The sequence below is a fragment of the Hermetia illucens genome, chromosome 1 (genome assembly GCF_905115235.1).
Source record: "Hermetia illucens chromosome 1, iHerIll2.2.curated.20191125, whole genome shotgun sequence".
Classification (NCBI taxonomy): domain Eukaryota; kingdom Metazoa; phylum Arthropoda; class Insecta; order Diptera; family Stratiomyidae; genus Hermetia; species Hermetia illucens.
The window spans coordinates 95,080,421-95,101,009 of NC_051849.1; the positions used below are offsets into that span (position 1 = coordinate 95,080,421).

Sequence of the window (20,589 nt, forward strand, 5' to 3'; positions counted from 1 at the left end):
CGGGATGTGGGCACTGTTTGCTCTTGGTGTACGTAATGAGTGAAGACTTCCAACGAGGGGAATCGATTTAAAAAAAATACCTGGGGGGTACCATAAAGATCGCGACAAATCAAGTTCTGCTTTTAGTCTTGATATTTTCCTGGAACTGCACCAACCATTCCTGCATAAACTTAGATGTTGCGTTTTTGGCGTCACTCACTACCCAAATTTTTATGCCCATGCTTCGTTTTGCTATTGGAATATCGTCCTTATATCACAAAAGGACTTCCTTTTCGTAAACGACTTCAACCTGTCGAACTGACACTGTTGGTCTATTAATCGGCGCATCGACAAAATGCGCAAAGTCGTCACCATAGCATTTTGTATACTTCTACGCCTTGTAGCCGCAGACGCGAATTCGATGTCGGAACAGTGTTGAAAATTTCCGCAAACCCTTGCTCTCATAACCTAGGAGTTAAGATTTTGACGGTGAAATTCTATCCCAGACCAGGAAACATTACAACAGTGTAGTGCTACACACCAAGGGAAACAACTGAAGCAATCCATTCCAGTCCCTAAAATCCCTAAAGAAGATATTATGATTATAATAGAGGGCCTGAAAGCCAAGATTAATTCAAGCCATACTCGGACATATAATGAGGATACTTGATTAGTTACGGTAGATATATCTAAGTTCATCATTATTGGAAGTAAATTCTATGGGCTCTGTATAATAATGAAAATAAATGTTTGGCCTACTCTAAATATGTTTAAATTAGCTCCATCCAAAACTCTTTCAAGGCAAAGGACTTGTCTCACCACTTGCCATCATTACTCTGACTTGCCCTGCTCAAGCACAAGCCAAATAAGTACATGAAGTTACAAATTGAGGGTATATTTGTGACTTCGTTGTTGATTTCTCCCACTACGAATCCATGGCGGTCTCCAGTGGAACATGGGAAACCACTTTGATTGTTCAGCAGACTCAGAGAGAAGTAGCATTTAATTTCCGGTCGGTCATCAATCATTAGCTTACTATTCAATAATAGAAGTTTTTCTGTCCAAACTCCTTGCTTGGCCCTAAAATTGATTTTCACCTCCATAGGGAGTATTATTCAAGGCACCATATTCACAAAATTGTTATTTTGCTACGCAGCTGATGTGCTAGAAATTAGCCGCATATCTATCGACAATAGTCCCTCAACCTAAAAACTTCAATTAATTTTAAAAGGCATTGCGATGTAGTTACTTTTCAAGAGACCATCGAGATTGTCTCACAATCGTCATCCGCTGACGCTCTCGACAGTGGCACTCTGTCTTAACCGCATTGCACCTAAGAGTGTAAAAGATCTATTTGAATGGGGAACTGCTTTTCCCATCTCAGTTATTACTGCGGTGGATTTAAATGCTTATCACTTGGTCGTTGTAACTTTTCAAAACAAATGCCCAGTTTTTCCTGGTTTTTTCACATCGCTGTCTCCTACTACCGTGTTGGTCTGCAGCTAACCAATGAAAGGATGCATTAAAAATTACCTCCATTCATCTTAGTTAAAGCTTTTTGTTAACACTCTTGCCACGCAAGGTTGCACATGCGTTTCATTTGAGTAAACAACAGAAGATACAAAAATTCGAAAACCATAAGCTTTAACCGACAAAACAGAATTAGATTCGGATTAAAATTTCATCAACATCCATCCATGTACATATTGCCACTGGTCATAACGTCCATTTCATCCACCATCGCCATCTCATTTTTCGTAACGATCAACAGAAAATGAAGAGAAAACCTCGAGTTTTCACATCATCCAGTACCTGTTAATGCTCTCACAGTCGAAAATTTCAATTTGATGCAGTTCACAAAAGATCAAAAGCAAAAAATGGTTTATTAATGTAAGATTGCGTAATTATGTAACACTCGAGCACACAATAAATATCTTTGAACTTACTTATGTACTCGTACAATGTCTGAAGGTGGATTTTACCATGTTGCGAAGGTTTAACCTTTTCTTTTTCTCAGCACAACATCTGTAATGCGTCTTGTATTTTTTTATTTGCATCATTTTTAGCCAGCGTAAGCTTGCAATTGATTTGCCTTGACGCTTAATTACAATAAAAAAGATACAAGTATCTGTGTGGGCAGATGCATAGTATCTATGTACCCACATTTTTTTTTTAATTTTCGCAATGTGAATATATCTAATTTAAATATTACTTCATTGTTATTCTAAATCATGGTTTTCTTTTATTTCCAGTCATTCGCACAAAAGCATTCAGATTCAGAGGCACTTTTGGAAAGTTTAAATACAAAATATTACTATTACACGCGGACAAGAGGACTGTTTCGAATATGCTATCCGAAAGAACGACCTCCAGCATCTGCAGGTATGAAAGATGAATTTTTTCGCACTTACAGTAATCAATTTTTAACAAAATGCATTCATTGCATACCTAATAAACATAACAATTAACAATATTCTTTTATTGCCATCGAAAGTGAAATAGAAACTTTTGGAAAAGGCCCAATAGTGAAACAAAAATTAATTTTCCAACTCCATCTGCAGAAATGAGCAATGAAATGTTAACTTTAGTTGTTTGCCTTCGAATCAAAGGCTTAATGTGGTAATCTAGATGAAATCTTTTGTATAGCGTATTTGGTCGACCATTTTAAAATTGAAAATCATTATGAGATCCTATCTTGGAGGTAGAGAGAGTGCATTTTATTGTGATTTTTAGTAGAGACATCATAAACAACTTTTTTTAATTCAATGTTTAGACCATATTGAGATGTTGCATTTGTAGTTGAATCAAATTTCTTCAATTTTATAGAACATCAATTTAACATGATTGGTTGCATAGGATGTCAAAACTATGAGCACTCTAAGAAATGAAATATCTGACGCTCAGAACCACACGGCTTTTTTGGTAATTGTTTTCGTTTCTTAGCCTGCTCAGAATATCAGCATATTATGTCAGGCTTGGCAATTGAACCTGAGAGAGAGAATGTATCGCTGCTACTACTTGCTAGCTAAATGAAAATTAAAAAATCTACAATTTTGGGGTCAATCGATCAATACTACATTTTGGATAGTGTTATTAATTGCTAGCCTATTAACAAGACACTTACGCCTATTAACAAGACAAAATATAGTCTTGTGATTGGGGTCAAAGTTCCCTATGTGCTGACTCTCAACAGATTCTCAAGCGTCACATAATACGTCATAAAATGAAGAATATTCGGGTTCGTCTGATAGGTCCAATAGCGGTCCGTTAGTATTCGCCGACCAATGAATGATAACGTTAAGCCTACGGTGAGGAGTGATAGTATCTTGTGCACTAATGAAGATACCCTATGTGATGGAATCGAAACTGGACTAAGGGTTACTAGTGCTTGGTGCAAGAAGCTAGGACTGTGGATCAACCCAGCCAAAACCACCATAGTACCATTCACTAGGAGGCGTAAGCTTGATGACCTGAGAGCCATAACATTACATGATATGGAGGTGAAATGAGAAACAGAGGTCAAATATTTGGGAATTACGCTAGACCAAAAATTACTCTGGAAAACACATGTCGGAAAGCCCCGATCCATAGCAGGAAAAAAATGGAGTTGCAGCCCGAAGATACTACTTTGGATATATACTGCAATATTAAGGCCAATGATCACCTATGTAGCGGTAATCTGGGCTGAAAGAACCGAACTCACAAGCCAGGGAATTATATAAGCTCCAAAGTCTAGCTTCCGTGTGCATCAGTGGGGCCAAAAAGTCTTGTCCGGCGAATGCCGTACATGTGTTTCTTCAAGAAACCTAAGGTTTATGGACTAGGTATAGCAGATTAATCGTCAGTTAAGGTTTTATGGCTAAAAATCGGATTCTACTTTTTAAATGCGTTTTTCTCGAAACCGCATGTTGAAAACTTGCTGCCACCATAGCCCAAAATCTATAAAACGAAATTCTTTAAAATTTTCACGATTTATTCAGAACATATATCTACGGTCCGCATACTAGGATAATTGTGATTCATTCAGTAGTTTTCTTTATTCATTCAAGAAGCCGTGAAAAAACACCAAAATTCAAAAAAAAAAGTTTAACACGGCACCAAAAATTTAGTTTTTAATATTTTTTAATAATCCTAGTTTGCGGACTGTAGTTAAGTCTGTACGTTAAAATGCCGTTTACTTTTTTCTCTAAGATGATCGCAGCGCCCTCTAACGTGGCAGCAGAAAAACACCTTTTTTTGGAGATGGGTGTATAAATTGTTCTGTATTTCAATAACGAACCATGTGATCGGGCTGGAAAAATTACTATGCACGCTCAAGATATTGCTAAATCTATGGTGAAATATTCGTATTTGCATCTTTATCCAGTTTTTCGCAAAAAATTTCTAAAAAAGCCTAAAAAAGTAGTTTTCACACAGGATGACCCCCTTAAACCAGCAACTGATTACTTGGTACACTGACGGATCCCTCACAGCAGAGGGAGCGGGTGCCGGTGACATTGGTCCAAGGCAAATGTACTTTGAGCCAATGGGCAGGTACACGAGCATATTGCAGGCGGAAATATACGCCATAGACAAATGTGCCTCCTTTAATCTGCCATAGAACTACAGGGGGCAGAACATAGCTATTCTCACGGATAGCCAAGCAGCGATCAAGGCTCTTAGGTCCAACCTTGGTTTTGTGACGAGTATGGCGAAACCTCTATACACGTCGTGGGACAGTGCGCGGCACTTGTAGGTCGAGGCATCTGGGAGAACACTTAATACCAGATGCAAAACTGAAAGATCTGAAGGTAGGGAGCGACACTAAAGTTCCTGACGGTTATATGTCTACTTAAAATACTATGATCAAAAGGTACACTATAACCAGTAAAAGGGGCACAATAGTTCTTTAAGGACGCGGTGCGGGAAAGTCGCACATAATAATAATATTGTGCAGATCTCACAAAATGGTGAAGTAAGTAGAAATCCCCTTAGACGAAGTTAGCAGAAATGGTCATATTTATAAATGTCATTGTGCTGGCATTCATGGTCGTAATTCATCATATGGCTCATGAGGGCTTATGATAGGTTGACTTGCCTAATGTATCTTAAACTGATTTGAAGATAATACTTCACATCGCTCCACATTCTTGTTCTTTAGTGTTTATCTCGTTCGATAACGGCCGCTCTGGAGTGTCTAATTCATCGTTCAGATCTTTATTGTGGGCCACTCTGATAATGGTGATCGCTTGCTTTGCTTCACAAGAAAGTTATGATTAGAGGGTGATTTCATATAAATATCGTTATTCTAAAGCTTACAAGGCTTGGTGACCCCGAAAGGTATGTAGCCCCTTGACGAATCGTGTTTCTGGTTCGATATGACATATGTATAAAATGTAGTGCAAACGAATAAATGTCGGCAAAATCGACAATACACTCGCCAGCCTTATTGCGTATACCAACGCGTTTACCTCGGTGACATCGATTGGCTTCTGGCTTTTCGATAACATAACCATGAAGATCACCCAAAATGATATTATAGTCATCGGCATGCACGTTACAGGTCTTTGTGTCAAACAGTTGCTAGAAAGTATTTTTCCCCAATCAGATCGACCTAGCTGTACCACATTTGATGAAATGAATGATACAATCTGCTAAGATGATAATGAGTTTCGTCAACGGGTTAAAAAGCGTTTGCGTTCTTTAACGGAGATTCCCAGAGAGGACAATATCGACACCATTCTGAGCGGGTGGGCAACCGAAGTACAGTTTATAGCCACTTTTAATGTCACCACATTCTATGTCGCAGCTCTTGACACCACAACAGAGTGTAGGGAAAGGATATCCATGCTTCCCTTCCAACAGGTTCTTGGAAGCTCTCTAGTCTTTCAATTGAGAGTACCAATATTTAGCGTACAGACATGGATTTGTGTACCTTAGAATAATTTGTTTAGATGTGATACCAACCATGCATTAAAAACCCTTGCCCATTTTTCAAGACAGCCGGATCCCGCCTTGCCGCATTAACTGAGGTGAACCTCCACGTAAATGAAACTAATAAAATGTATGTGCGTCCGAACCATTTATGAAGCATGAAACATCCATTAAATCTATGATACTTCTTTGCTAGAAGACGCACCCTAACAGAGTTAAGACGTTCGCACAGGAAAATAGTTAAAATACATAAGTAAATTATTCCGAGCAAAAAAATTAGTGTACGTTATTTATTGGTACCTTCATTGGAAAGACGGAGGAACTCGCAATAGTCCTTTGGCGCATCGATATTTGCACTCTACAATAAATTCGATGGTGCGATCCTAAATCTGCGACATAGAACAACTTCTCTATTTTGATAGCTCACATACTCAATATAGTGTTGGCATTGCCATCTCTGAAGGTTTCCCTGTTGCCATTAAAAAAGTCGAGCGATCTGATGACCGCTAATGAAACTCAGAATACGATTTACTTCTTTCCCGCATACGCACCACAGACAAATCGATCCGTTCCCAAGAAAGATACCTCTTGACTATACAACCCTCGTGGACAAATTGTCAGGTAAGCGGTTCATTAACCGAGATACTTGGCTTTGGAATCCAAATGTCCAAATGAAGGTGCGTGAAAAGAAACTCCTTTACCAAAAGTTCCTCATCAATAAAACGCTCACCAACTGGCAAATTTGCAAGAATGTCAATCGGCATGCAAAGAAAGCGATTGCTGCTTCCTGAGCGGTTCATTAAAAAGATGTTACGATACGAGTGACAGACTCGGGATGACGAGAGAGATTTGTATAGGCTTGTCAAAAGCCGACACCAACGCACACAAGATATCCAACACTCCTATTGTGTTAATGATTAGAACGGTACTTTGCTTACCAATCGACGAGTTGCAAAAGATAGATGACGAGAATATTTCGAGCAGATTTGAAGGAAGGAATTTGTTTATCCTCCACTTCCTCAAGTATTTCAATAAAACAAATGAAATCGGGGAAAATAACAGGACCTGACGATATCGTATCTGATCTCTGGGAAGCAAAGCCCTAGGGCACAACATTATGACTTACTGAGTTCTTCCTGAGGAAGGTAGAACAGCATCTTACTAGCAAGAAAACACCACAGTTCCAATATGGAAAAAGAAAGCAAAATGTTCAAATTACCATCCGATCCGAATGCGATCCTTTACTATGTAGAGTTTGCAAGCATTCACAACAATCGTATTCACGATATCGTTTAAATAACAATGAACTAAGGCGGGCTTATGGAGAGTCACCGTGAAAAGCATCGCCCTATCTATATTGCATTTCTGAATGCAGAGAAGGTGTTTGATCGTGAGCAACACAAACTCATCCTGTGTGCTTTTCACAACACGTAGTATCAGAAGAACTCGCTCGGTTAAGTAAAAGTAAGGGAGCATCCTCCCACCACTCCTCTTTATTCTTGTAATGAACACTGCCACACAGGATATTCAGCACACTATAGACTACCTTATGCAGGTGATGTTTACTTTATGCAGATGATGTTTTCCTAGCGTCTTATAGCAAAGCTGATCTCGAGCAGCTTGTTCAAAAATGGAATGTGTGCCTCATGCTACACGATCTTAGATTGAATCTGAATAAAACAGAGTTTTTGATCACCGATCCTGTCTATGGCAGTGATCTGCCCAAAACTGAGCGAGATTTAAATGTCTCGTATCAATCAGCCAATGGTAAATTGCGTTATCAAATTGCTTCACGCATCAGTTCAATTTGGACGAAGTGGCATACCACAGCTGGTGGTCTTTGTGATTGACGTATAAAAGAACGTCCCAAGTCCAAAATTTACCGGAATGTCGTCCGCCCTGTCGTTCTCTATGGCTCTGAGTGTTGGCCGACTATACAAAATAATGAAGGTTGCCTGGGGGTAACGGAGACCAGTGAACAATACGGCATGATCATATCTGAAATTAGGACATCCGCGATCGATATAGGTTTGCCCCAATCGTGGAGATGTGTTTTATAATTCACGCTGGCAGAGACTCATTTGCCAAGGTCTGGATATCGAAATCGATGCACACCAATGGCTAAATGAAATTATTATGCAAACTTCACCAATGATAGAAAGTGATCATTTCTTTCACGGACTCATTCTAAAAAACTACGCAACCAGTGAAATTGAAAGAAAAAATCAAAATGATGCCACTATATGGTGTCTATACTAATATTTGTTGAAATAAAGTTGATAATAGTATGTCATTGTCAATATTACACTAAAGTGCTTAGTTTGATATACTAAATGCATTCACATTACTGCTATATGTATACAAATAGAGCAGCTTTGCACTCAAATATTGTTTTATAAAAATACAGAAAAGTTTTACCTTTACCTGAAGCGCCGAGTTTACGATTCACAATTTCATCATCATCAACGGCGCAACAACCGGTATCCGGTCTAGGCCTGCCTTAATAAGGAACTCCAGACATCTCGATTTTGCGCCGAGGTCGACCAATTCGATATCCCTTAAAGCTGCCTGGCATCCTGGCCTACGCCATCGTTCCATCTCAGGCGGGGTCTGCCTCGTCTTCTTTTTCTATCATAGATATTGCCCTTAAAAAATTTTCGGGTAGGATTATCCTCATCCACACGAATTAAGTGACTCGCCCACCGTAACCTATTGAGCCAGATTTTATCCACATCCTGACGGTCATGGTATTGTGGTGCGGCAGGATTCGCAGCATTCGAAATAATGTTGCGCATGCGAGCAAATACGAGTAGATGGCGCGCCGGACTCTCCACTTTTTAGAACTCGCCACGGGTGTGCAGGACTAGCGCTGAAAAGGTGCCGTTGGTTGGGACAGGAAAAGACCGCATGGAGATAAGCCGGTCTCTTCTGTCGCAACCACCGGGAGGTACACGCGGCCAAGTAGCAAACCATTCACCAGTCACCGTATATTTAAACTCTCAAAAAGTAAGACGTGGAATTCTTCGACTGAAGTTTCTAAATTGAATGATGATAATAATAATGTTGTAACGTAGCGTTAACTAATATCAGCAACATGAAATGTGTGAACATGAATGTTCGGAATATATTGAAAACCCATCTATACCAAAGTTAGAAAACTGTGTTACTCCTTCTTTCGATGAAATTACTGAGTTTGATCACAAATGTGTAGAGAATTGTAATAACTGTGAATGGCCAGACGATACTGAATTTTTCTTAAGGTTGTTGAGACGGAATTCGCAAAACAAGTTAAAAAGATAAGTCAATCTAGAACATTATCAATTGCGAAAGGATGACGATTGAAATTCTTCACCAAAAAAGATTGTAAGCTACACTAAATTATCGCTCATAGATATCGTCATTATGTAGGCTACGGAATTGTCCATCCTCATGTAGGGGGCCAAAAATTCTTCGGAGGATTCTTCTCTCGAACGCGACCAAGAGTTCGCAATTTTTCATGCTAAGGACCCAGGTTTCCGAGGAATGCATAAGGACTGGCAGGATCATTGTCTTGTACAGTAAGAGCTTTGACGCTATGGTGAGACGTTTTGAGCGAAACAGTTTCTATAAGCTGAAAGAGGCTCTGTTGGTTGCCAACAACCGTGTGCGGATTTCATCGTCGTAGCTGCTATCGGTTGTGATTTTCAACCCTAGATAGGGTCCTTCTCTCAATCAAATGAAATGTTGCATTCCTCTGCCATTTCCCGGATAATTGCAATTCAATTGGGAAACATGATCACCGTCAGTGGGAACTGTTGCCCGTCCTGAACCAGAGTCATCTGCAGTTAACATCCCACCTTCTTTGAACCTTGACATTCAACCTCACAAGCTGTTTGTAACATGTGAAAAATGCGGAAAACCTTTTCCTCCAACTTCATCCAAAATTTAATGCAAAGGCGTTGTTCTTTTTTCCCTACCATCAGGAACAAAACCACAAATTACAGCAAATACAAAAAGGTCTGCTCGCTAAAACAGCCTCAGAACGTTTTATCAACTATCTGAAAAACAACTACCCTCGTTAGGAACTCTTCTGAACAGTATGGCATACTGCGTTTTTTCCGACCCTCCATTGGGGTGCTATTAAAAAACACCCGAAACCTTTTGAGATTTTGCACCTTTCGGTGTGCTACCTCATTCAATTTAATTTAATACTTACATGCTACATTATTCTAGAGATTCTTTGTTTAAATAGATCTAAGATCGAACCAAGCAATTTCTTCAAACAGATTCGAGGGTTTGATGCCTAGTTTAAGGAGAGTTTCTTAGGTAAAATTGAAGATAATAATTGCCATTTACTATACTTAAGAAGATATCGGACCAACTAGCGTTTTGAGGTCTACTTTTTCTTGGAAACATTAATATAACCTTTTCCTGAGTTTTCGATTAAAGCGTTAGTACTGCCTGCCACACCTTGGGGCTGAGCATTTTGACCCCTCCCTACTCCCATATTCAACCAGTGTTAAAAGTGAGATTTGCTTCGAAAACAACTAACCGAAGCTCGTCTTTTCATGTCCTAAATGATAATATTCGAAGGAGAAAGGTGATAGACCCCGGGTATACCATTCGCGGAATGCGTAAGGTTTTATTTCTAGTTCTCGTACCTCACTATAGATTGTATGACAGACAATCCACCCACACATTCCGGATTGTAAAAGGCAAAGGAACAGGCGAACAGACAAGCAAACAGTAAATCGATTTAATAAGCGTTGTTGCCCCCAAAAATTACATAAAGCAAGCTTTAAAGACCGTCCTTCCATGTTTCGAAAATTTTCGTAATTCCACATTAGCCCATTCGACGAGCTTATTAATTTTAATCAGTAATCAATTCCACGAATTATAAAAATAGAAGCTATCACAAACGATTCTTATTATTTTATGATTCATTGCTGTACAGATATGTATATCTCTTGGAAAACACTTTATAAGACATGGATTTCATCTCTCACCTCTGGGTATAGTCTTGACTAACTGCATTGCTATGCACCTGATGCAATAAGCTTGGCTCAATGATCTCCGATGTCACAACGACCAACTAATCATCGGATTATAATTTTTACAGCTGAAAAGTTCACATAACTATGCAGCAAACCATCGATATGAAAAAATAATCGCCATAAACGGATCATCTGAAGAAAGGTTTTGTCTCTAAATGAAACCATCAACTACATAAGTTGCCCGTGCACAAATCCATGCAATTACAAAATTTCTCTTTCTAAATAAAAGTTCACGGTTCCGCTCATACCCAGATATAATGAGCAATGTAAGATGAACTAATAATACATCGTGCACTCAACTAAATCAAAATAATTATTTGATTATAAATTAAGCTCATGTGCATGTGTAAGAATGCACAAGGTGTAAAGTAGCAATGCAGAAAAAATTGCAGACATTTTCTCTTTGCTGAAATAATTGTAACATATCGGACTTTTCTTTTAATTGTTACGTTTGTGTCGTGGCCACCATGGACGGTAGCTAGTGTTGCTATAAACGACGCTGATTGTTTTTATCAAGCGATTAGTTTGGTTGAGGATTGATGCATATCAAGCCAAGCTTCCATAATAAGTCAGTAGATCCTTGTCAGCCCAGTTTAAAATTATATACTTTCTTTTACCAACAATTACATCGTTTTCCATAACTCTTGTAATATGCAACGAAACTCTTAAGGTATTATTTTCCATCTATTGACGACACAGCTCAAAATGTTCGCATCTTCGTATACATTAGTTACCAGATCAAGGTTTATGAATTATATCCTTCTCTCGTGTTTGAATTCCTATTTACAATTTCTGTAAAAGAAACTCAAAATTGTGATGCAAACTTTTCAATCAGAGTCGTCGTCGTCGTCACAGCCCATTTTGGCCCATGGTCTTCAGGATGTCCTTTCTCCCGACGTCTCGATTCATGGATTGTGTTCTCCACTTTCGAAATCCAAGCAATGATGTGCTGTCAACATGATCTGGCCAGTGCTTTCGACGTTTTCCAACTGGTCTTCCTACTTCTGTTCTCCCTTCGAATACACTTTTAGGTATTCTGTTCTCCCTTCGAATACACTTTTAGGTACCCGCGCGTCGATCACACGTTCAGCCCATTGCAACTTCCGAAGTTTGGTTAATTCGGAGATTTCAGGATTGTCAAATATGGTACAACTCATGGTTGCATCCGATTCGCCATTGGGCGTTCCTTCATCTAGCTGCTACTATTCTCCACAGAACCCTCTTCTTGAAAGTATTAGCTAGTTTTTCGAAAGTTTTAGGACCCATATTTCACAAAAGTAATATAGCACAGGTCTTATTATCATTTTGTATACTCGGAGCTTTGTTTTCCTGTATATGCAGCGAGCTTTTGAAATCCTTAAGATCGAGTAGGATGTCTGGATAGCTCAAGTGGTTAAAGTGCTGGGCTCTCGTAGCGGAAGGTCGCGGTTCAAATCTCGCTGGTGACAGAGGGTTTTGTTATCGTGACTGGATGGCGGATACCAGTCAACTCAGCTGTGAATGAGTACCTGAGTTAAATGAGGGTAATAATCTCTGCCGAGCGCAATGCTGACCAGCTGACCGCATTGCCTTCTATAGAAGGGATCATGGATCCTACCCCTATAGGGTACTGTAATCCTCTAGTGTACCGTTATGGTCTTGAATGAAGTGCTCTAACACACTTCAAGGCCATGATCCAATATGGATTGTTGCGCTAACGATTATTATTATTACGATTATTAAGATCGAGTAGAAGGCTCTCTTTGCGAGCTGAATTCGGTGTTTTATTTCGTTCGATTATTTCAAAGCATTCGTTCCCATCTTTCGCCAGCAGTTCATCTAGGTATATAAAGCTGTCTACACTTTCTAAATTGTACTCGTCGATCGTCATATTTTGTCTGTTGTTATTTTTCTCGTCGAACCCACGTTAGTATTCAAATTACCTATCACGATCATAATGTCGCCTCTTATACTTTTCTTCTATATCGGAAATCTCCGTCGATGTATAGCACAACATTATTATGGTGCTCCTCAATTTAAACTGGAATCTGATCATAAAACCAAAAATGAAGGTATCTTCAAAAACGAAGAAAATACATATGTGCCGGTCTTCGAAGACACTACAGGAAGCAAAATAATACGGTAGCGACTTGATTAACTATCTACGCTGGGTGTTTACCAGAAAGTTTAGATACTTTAGGATTTTGACGATATTGGGACAGAGACAAAGTAGCAGACGAGCTAGCAAAGAAAGCAGCAGAAAGCACTCTATGAATTTATCTAAATCTATATCCTTTCTATACCTATCGGCGTAGGATGAGGGCAAACTACAATTGTGATAGACACCTTATAACTACCAAACGGATACAATAGTTCTTAAGGACGCAGAGTACACCTTATTTACGATACTTAAAATTTAACTTGATAAGCAATTCAGTCTTCGAAGAAGAACCTTAGTGATGCAAATTGGTCTGGTACGAGTTGGAAATTACGAACAAAATTAACACCAAGCTACAGTTATTGGGTTAGTAACGATGTAGGGGGAAACTTCATGGGCTTCACCCGATTATGAAGTATTACTTCATCTGATACTTCACCTACTCTTACTGACGAATTTCATCAGCTTTCTTGATATTGACGAATATTTTCTCTCACGTGGGCCTGCGGTCGTTTTTCCCGCAAAGGCTGAAGACATTGAAATTCATTTCCATTCCGTGCATCTAAACCTTTGACTTTACTGTCACCTCGTTTACGAGCGGAAACTAGTGGCATTGAAAATTACACATAGCTCGCTATCTCGAGGCCTAGTATCACTGCAACCTCAACAGCAGGACCCTCAACTTTGACTAAACTACGCTTCTTTTCATGACGGACTCTCTTAGCCGAAGCCGAAAAAAGACTGATTGCTTCAAAACATCATCTTTCAGAGCAACTGCAACTTAAGCGCGTGGTGACGAGCACTACAATAGTCAATTGTTTTGCTTATTCAAACTCATTACCAAAGCTATGAAATGATCGTGAAATCTCTCATCAAACCACTCAACGACTATCTTCACCCTTGATAACGAGCCCTCCGTATTCAATTCACAGGGCACAATCTCTAATCAGAAGACATAGGAAAACAAATTGGGGACTAAATTCAAAACCACCAGTTCGGATTTGAAGCCAAGCATAGTAGGATTTAAAAAGCTCAAAAGATCGTCAAAAAATTAAAGGTACGCGTAGGTTTATTCGACAGAATTTGGCGGTTTCAACAGACCGGCAGAATAGGAGCAATCAAATAGACAACATCGCTGTTAATAGTATATTTATCGGTCCCGATCGAGACCACCTCTTGATGGTCGCTTGCCTTTCCTACCAATCCCGCTTCTGACTGGGACAAGGCTAAACCAGAAAAAGATCACATGTAATCTTTTTTATGGTGCAAGCCAATTAACTACTCATCTGTGAATTCTGGGAATGCGATATAGAAGAAGAGGAGTTAAAATTCCGAAAAGACCGTCTTGAGGACGACAATTTAAGGGGTTTGTGCAGAATCCTTCCATCATAAGATATTAAATTATCCTTGAACGCTTCAAAGAACATCTAGGAATGCTAATCGACATTTTCACATCTACTCCAGATCTACGTGCACGGGCCACACACCCTCTTAATCGATTTCGGGAAAAGTCTCAATAGCATGAAAAAGGAATGTATCTGGGGTGCTCTACGCATGAAGGCATTCCGGGAAAACTAACAACTATTATCAGAGCGGCATATGACGGTGCAAAAAATCGTCAAAGTAAAATTCCTGACTCGAAGTCCAAAACAGCGCCCGCTGGAGTTACATCTTTCCATCGATACTTTTCTTCTTGTTATTGACGACGTTATGCGTGCTGCCTTGGCTGGAGAATGTGGAGGGTTCCAATGGGCGAAATAATGTTCCTCCAAACACGTGAACTATGCAGTTGAAATCTGCTTTCCCTCTCGCCAAGCCGTGGACCTTGGCCAAATGCCTCTGGATTTTGAAAAGTACACAAGCAGAGTCGGAGTGAAAACCAACACTAGCAGGGCCAAGATTCTCTGTCTCTTTGGTTATTACACTCTTCCTAGCTGCATTAATGGACAGCATTGAAGTCTTAGATCCGTCTTTAGTGTTTTATCTAAAATCTGAAAATTTCGAACTCAATGATTCGTGAACAAACTAAAAACCAAACTTAATTCAGCTACCAAGCATATATGATGGAAGTTGAAATGAACTGCACCAGTCATTGTACAGGGTGCGGCAGCATAACTTCCTTTTTTCAAAACTCAATAAAAACTATTGTATGCATCGGAAAATATTTATTTATTTTTTATAATGTAGGTACATGTCTAAAGTTTTTATTTACAAGATCAAATCTGTTAGGTGACGTCCCCCATTCTCCATACATTGCGTAAACCGATTTCTGGCGTTTGTCATGACTCTTGTTAGCATAGCAGGTGTTACGTTGGCAATTTCTTCTTGGATGTTGGTCTTCAAATCTTGTAGGGTTCTTGGACGGTTCACATAAACACGGGATTTCAAAAAACCCCATAGAAAAAAATCACAAGGGGACAGATCGGGAGATCGTGCCGGCCATTCCAAATCGCCTCTAATTGAGATAAAGCGCTCTGGAAAGTGTTCCCTCAAAACAGCCATCGATGCTCTTGAAGTGTGTGCTGTTGCACCATCTTGTCGGAACCAAGTGTCCCCCAAATCCAAATTTTCTAGCCGTGGGAAAAAAAATTCTGTAGCATGTTTACATATCGATCCGAATTCACTGTCACTATAACCTCATTTTCCTCAAAAAACCATTGACCAATAATTCCAGCTGAGGAAATTGCACACCACACTGTAACTTTGGGTGAATGCAAAGGTTTTTGATGCAATTCTCGAGGGTTGGTGTCAGCCCAGTAGCGCATGTTTTGTTTGTTAACCAACCCACACAAATGAAAATGGGCTTCATCGCTAAAAAAAACAATAGCACCCTCGGGAACGACATCAAGAAGAAGCTCACACGCGTTCATCCGAGAATTGAAGTCACGTTCTGAAAGTTCCTGCACTATCGCCATCTTATAGGGATGAAAATGAAGATCATCATGAAGAATTCTTCTCACAGAACGATCGGATAGTCCAAGGGCAGATGCGTGTTTGCGCGCAGAACGCCGTGGCGATCGCAACATTGACGCTCTCACTGCTTCAATGTTCTCAGGTGATCTAACGGGCCGAGGGACTCCAGTTCTTCCTTTTGTCGCACTTGCAGTTTGTCTGAATGTAGTGACCCATGTAACAATTGATTTGCGGTCTGGGACGGGAGCCAACGGGGCTAAATTAAAGCGATTCCGAAATGCACGCTGTGTTGCAATAACCGAACATCCGCTTGAAAAGTAAACCTCAACGGCAAAGGCACGCTCCTCACTATTCCAACGCATGATGGCGACTGAACCATGTCGGGACAAAACTTTACAGTATCCCCTCTTGAACGAGACCACTAGCGCTCCGCTATGACATCAACTAACTGAGTGGCGCGCATTTTAAAAAAGGAAGTTATGCTGCCGCACCCTGTATTTGAGATAAACAAAACTACGCCTTGTCCGTAGTCGATGCCCATGAGAAACAATGGGACGAATTCAAACGAAATAAGTGGATAACATTGGGGAAATCATCGACTTCGTCAAATTGAAACCAATTCTATCATTTCCTGGTAGAAGTTATATCAAATCTATAGAGCTTTAAAAATCACTTAATCACAAAATATTCAAACAATCCGTACTAAATTTCACTTCAGCCTTGTACCTGAAACATCATTAACTTGAAACAGCAATTTTTAAGACCTGAGAGTTGAATTATATATACTTGTAGATTACATAAAATCGCAAATGTGCATCGGCAGTGAAGGATAACAGATCTAATCCCTACAAAAATTTAATAATTTAGAGGAAGGTAAAAAGAAATCAGGACACCAGCCAGTATGAAAGTTTTTCTGTATTTCTTGTATAAAAATTTTTGAGTGGACCATTTCCAGTTCCATTTGTACCTTGCAATTAATGTAAATTATGTCAGAATATTCACTTTAGCGTGATGTGTTCAAAGTCTTAGAACAGTCAGTTACAAAAAAATTGCAGTAATATACTATTATCAACTTTACGTGAACAGATATGGAGGGTATTCCGGAGCCTAGACATCGTATACTGGCAGTTTTGTGATTTTCTTCAAATTTTTCAGAGAATACCATAGTCTATGAAAGAAATTACCACATTCCTGCCCCTTTTGGATTAAATAACAAAACTGAGAATTGAAAAGTACAAATCGAGACCTTGGTATCAAATAATGACATGATGCTGAGATAAATGCGAGGGGCACGATCCTCTTTAAGTCCACCCAACTACTGGCCTATATTGACGAAATGAACATCATGGGAAGAACGACCCGAGACGTAAAAACTGCCTTCATCCAGATCGACCAGGCGGCGCGAAATCTTGGGCTGCACACCAATGAAAGCAAGACAAAATATATGGTGGCAACGTCAGCACAAAAAACCAACCAAGCAACAACATCAAACCGCACTTGTCAAACCGGAAGAATAAAGATAGGAGACTAAAACTTTAAGACCATTGATAATTACTCCTATCTAGTATAGAAAATCACAACCGATAACAGCTACGAGAGCCTATTTCAGCTTACAAAAACTGTTCCGCTCGAAACGTCTCACCATAGGATCAAACCTCTTACTATACAAGACAATGATCTTGCCACTTCTCATGTATTCCTCGGAAACTTGGGTTCTTAGCAAGAAGAATTGCGAACTCTTGGTCGCGTTCAAGAGAAGAATCCTCCGAAAAATGTTTGGTCCCCTACATGAGGATGGACGATTCCGTCGCCTACATGACCGTCAGGTTGTGGATAAAATGCGGCTCAATAGGTTACGGTGGGCAGCTCACTCACCGTATGGATGAAGATGATCCAGCCCGGAAACTCTACAAGGGCAACATCTATGGTAGAAAAAGAAGACTAGGCAGACCCTGCCTGAGATGGAACGATGGCGTATGTCAGGACGCCAGACAGCTTTTAGAGATATCGAATTGGTGGACCTCGGCGCAAAATCGGGATGTCTGGAGTTCCTTATTAAGGCAGGCCTAGACTGGATACCAGTTGTTGAGAATATTCGGTGAAAACAAATTTTACACCCCCCTTTGCATGTTCCCTTTTAATTTCCTGATAGAAATGTGTAACTGTTTGACACAAAACCTTAATGATTGAAATATTCCACGTTGGGCACAGAACTACTAAAAAGATACTACAAAAGACACAGATGAATATATCTGGAAATATCTTTATATAACCGCCAGAATTCGGCAATAACTGCCGTATAGTAAAAGAACTATAAAGGATCTGCAACAGCAACAAATATGCAAATTTGAGTTTTATTTTGATGAATGACTCAGTGGCCGAGGTATTTGCCAACATGTTTCATACTATCTGCTGTTATTCTACTTCAAATAACCGGAATTTTTGGAAAATATCTTCATCTCAACAATAAATTTTTATCAAAAACTTGAAAAATTGTTTTCAACAAAAGTAATATTCGAGTGACTAGGCTTGTAGTTGTAAGCACTTACACGAACACAGCCTTCTAGGTATCGCTCAGTTCGTTCCTCATTAAATTGCTTGCACTGTTAGAATAGGCATGTTCAATTAAGTATGTAAGAAAACCGGAATGAAATGTAAGGAGGACAAGACGGTATTTATGTGACTCATTTTACTTATCCATTGTTGTATTACCACACACATGTTTCGGCGGAGTTTGCAGAAGTCTTACCCGCGGGCGAATGCATACTCTACTCACACATGGTTTTATGAGTTTCATTGGCTTAAGCATGTTTAATATTCATGCCAGCTAGTCAAGGAGTAACAGTAGTTGTAGATTCTTTTCTCGGCCATATTTCCCATTTCTAACAACTCAATTCACTCCAATCATTTAAGGCTGATGTTTGAAAAACTTTGAATTTGGTCATTATTCCGTTGTAGTTTTAATATTTTAAGCATTTCGTATTGTCCATAAGATTGAATTGGATAATCCGTGCCTGTTATGCGTGCTTGTTTCTAATATCACTATCAAACGACCACAATCTTCTCAATTTCAAATGAATTGAACGTTTGAATCACAAACTTACATATATTGGCAGCCGTCATTGGCAATAAAACAAACACAAATTCTATCATTTTATAACGATGGGAATTTTGATCTTGACATTTTTATTCAACACAAACCACAAGGCATGCCAACGTAAGAAATATGATTTCGTAACGGAATTCCGAGTAGATCTCACACCGCTAGGTGTAAATACATACATACAATACCTAACGACTGTTACAATTTTCCAAATTTGCTACGCTTAGATTTTTCAATTCAGCCTTAATACGATGTAATGTGCTGGTAATTTGTCTGTTATTCATCTCCAGAGGTTTTCATTTATAACTTGGTAAGTGGTCGAACGCATCAATCAGTTTCATTTTCTTAGTACTCCCGGTGCTTTCGTTTCTGGCACTAATCTTCAGATTAGCAATTAATGACACAAAAAGAATCCTGCAATTTCTCACTACTTCAGGTGCCATTCGAATAATGTTGAAAGACGCCATAGAAAATATTTAAATTTATTGCGTAGAACTATTTTAAATTTAGGCTAAGCCATTGGGGCCAGATAAATCTTAAAACTCGAAAACAAAAAATCTACTTCTTTGCGGTAGAAGTACTGTACAAAATAAATTCTTACTTTCTAACTGGGAGGCGGATTCATTAAATAAATTTCTTCACATATTGTATGTAATCATCTATTGAGATATGAAATAAATTTTTGACAAAGCCTTCATCCATTAGAAGCTAAACATATCCATTAAAGCCGATCTTCTCACCATGAATTAAAACAATAAATTTCGTCCTGATGCCTTAGAGGTTAGAGCACCAGTCTGTCCCAACGGAAGGTCGGAGTTCAAATCTCACTGACGGCAAACGGAGTTAAGGGGGTCATTCCGGGTGAAGGCCGTCTTTTTTTCACTTTTTTAGAAATTTTTTATGAAGAACTGGATAAAGATACAAATACGAATTTTTCACCATATATTTATTCATATCTTGAGCATTAGTAGTAATTTTTTTCTTGTGAATTTTGGTACTTTTTAAGGCTTCTTCAATGAATAAAAAAACTACTGAATGAATCGCAATTATCCTAATTTGCGGATCGTAGAAATATGTTCGGAATAAGTCGTGAAAATTTCAAAGAATTTCGTTGGATAGATTTTGGGCTTCGGTGGCAGCTCATTTTCAACATGCAGTTTCGAGAAAAACGCATTTAAAAAGTAGAATGTGATTTTTAGCCACAAAATCTTAACTGACCATTAATCGGCTATACCTAGTCCATAAATCTTAGGTTCCTTCAAGAACCACATCTACAGTCTTGGCTTCAATTCTTGTCCTTTTAGTGAAGTCATTCGAACGTCATTCGGATCGATAAATACGAGCTTTATTACGGCGATCGACATAAATCTGGCATATGACTTATCACGTATTTAACGCTATAATTTCCTAACGGCTCCGAATATCAAAAAATCACTTTACCCATATATTCTACACTATATCTAGATAGATAGATAGATCCGGCACACGGGATGACCTCCTTAAAAGAACAT

General features: G+C 39.2%; 1 protein-coding gene across 1 annotated transcript in view; it reads left to right on the forward strand.

Moving 5' to 3' along the window:
* LOC119649324 overlaps nucleotides 1-20,589 on the forward strand; it is a 75,972-nt gene that overhangs the window by 44,060 nt on the left and 11,323 nt on the right. The window contains exon 2 of the mRNA XM_038051429.1: nucleotides 2,232-2,361. Within this exon, the coding sequence (XP_037907357.1) occupies nucleotides 2,232-2,361 (130 nt within the window). The remainder of the gene's footprint in view (nucleotides 1-2,231; nucleotides 2,362-20,589) is intronic.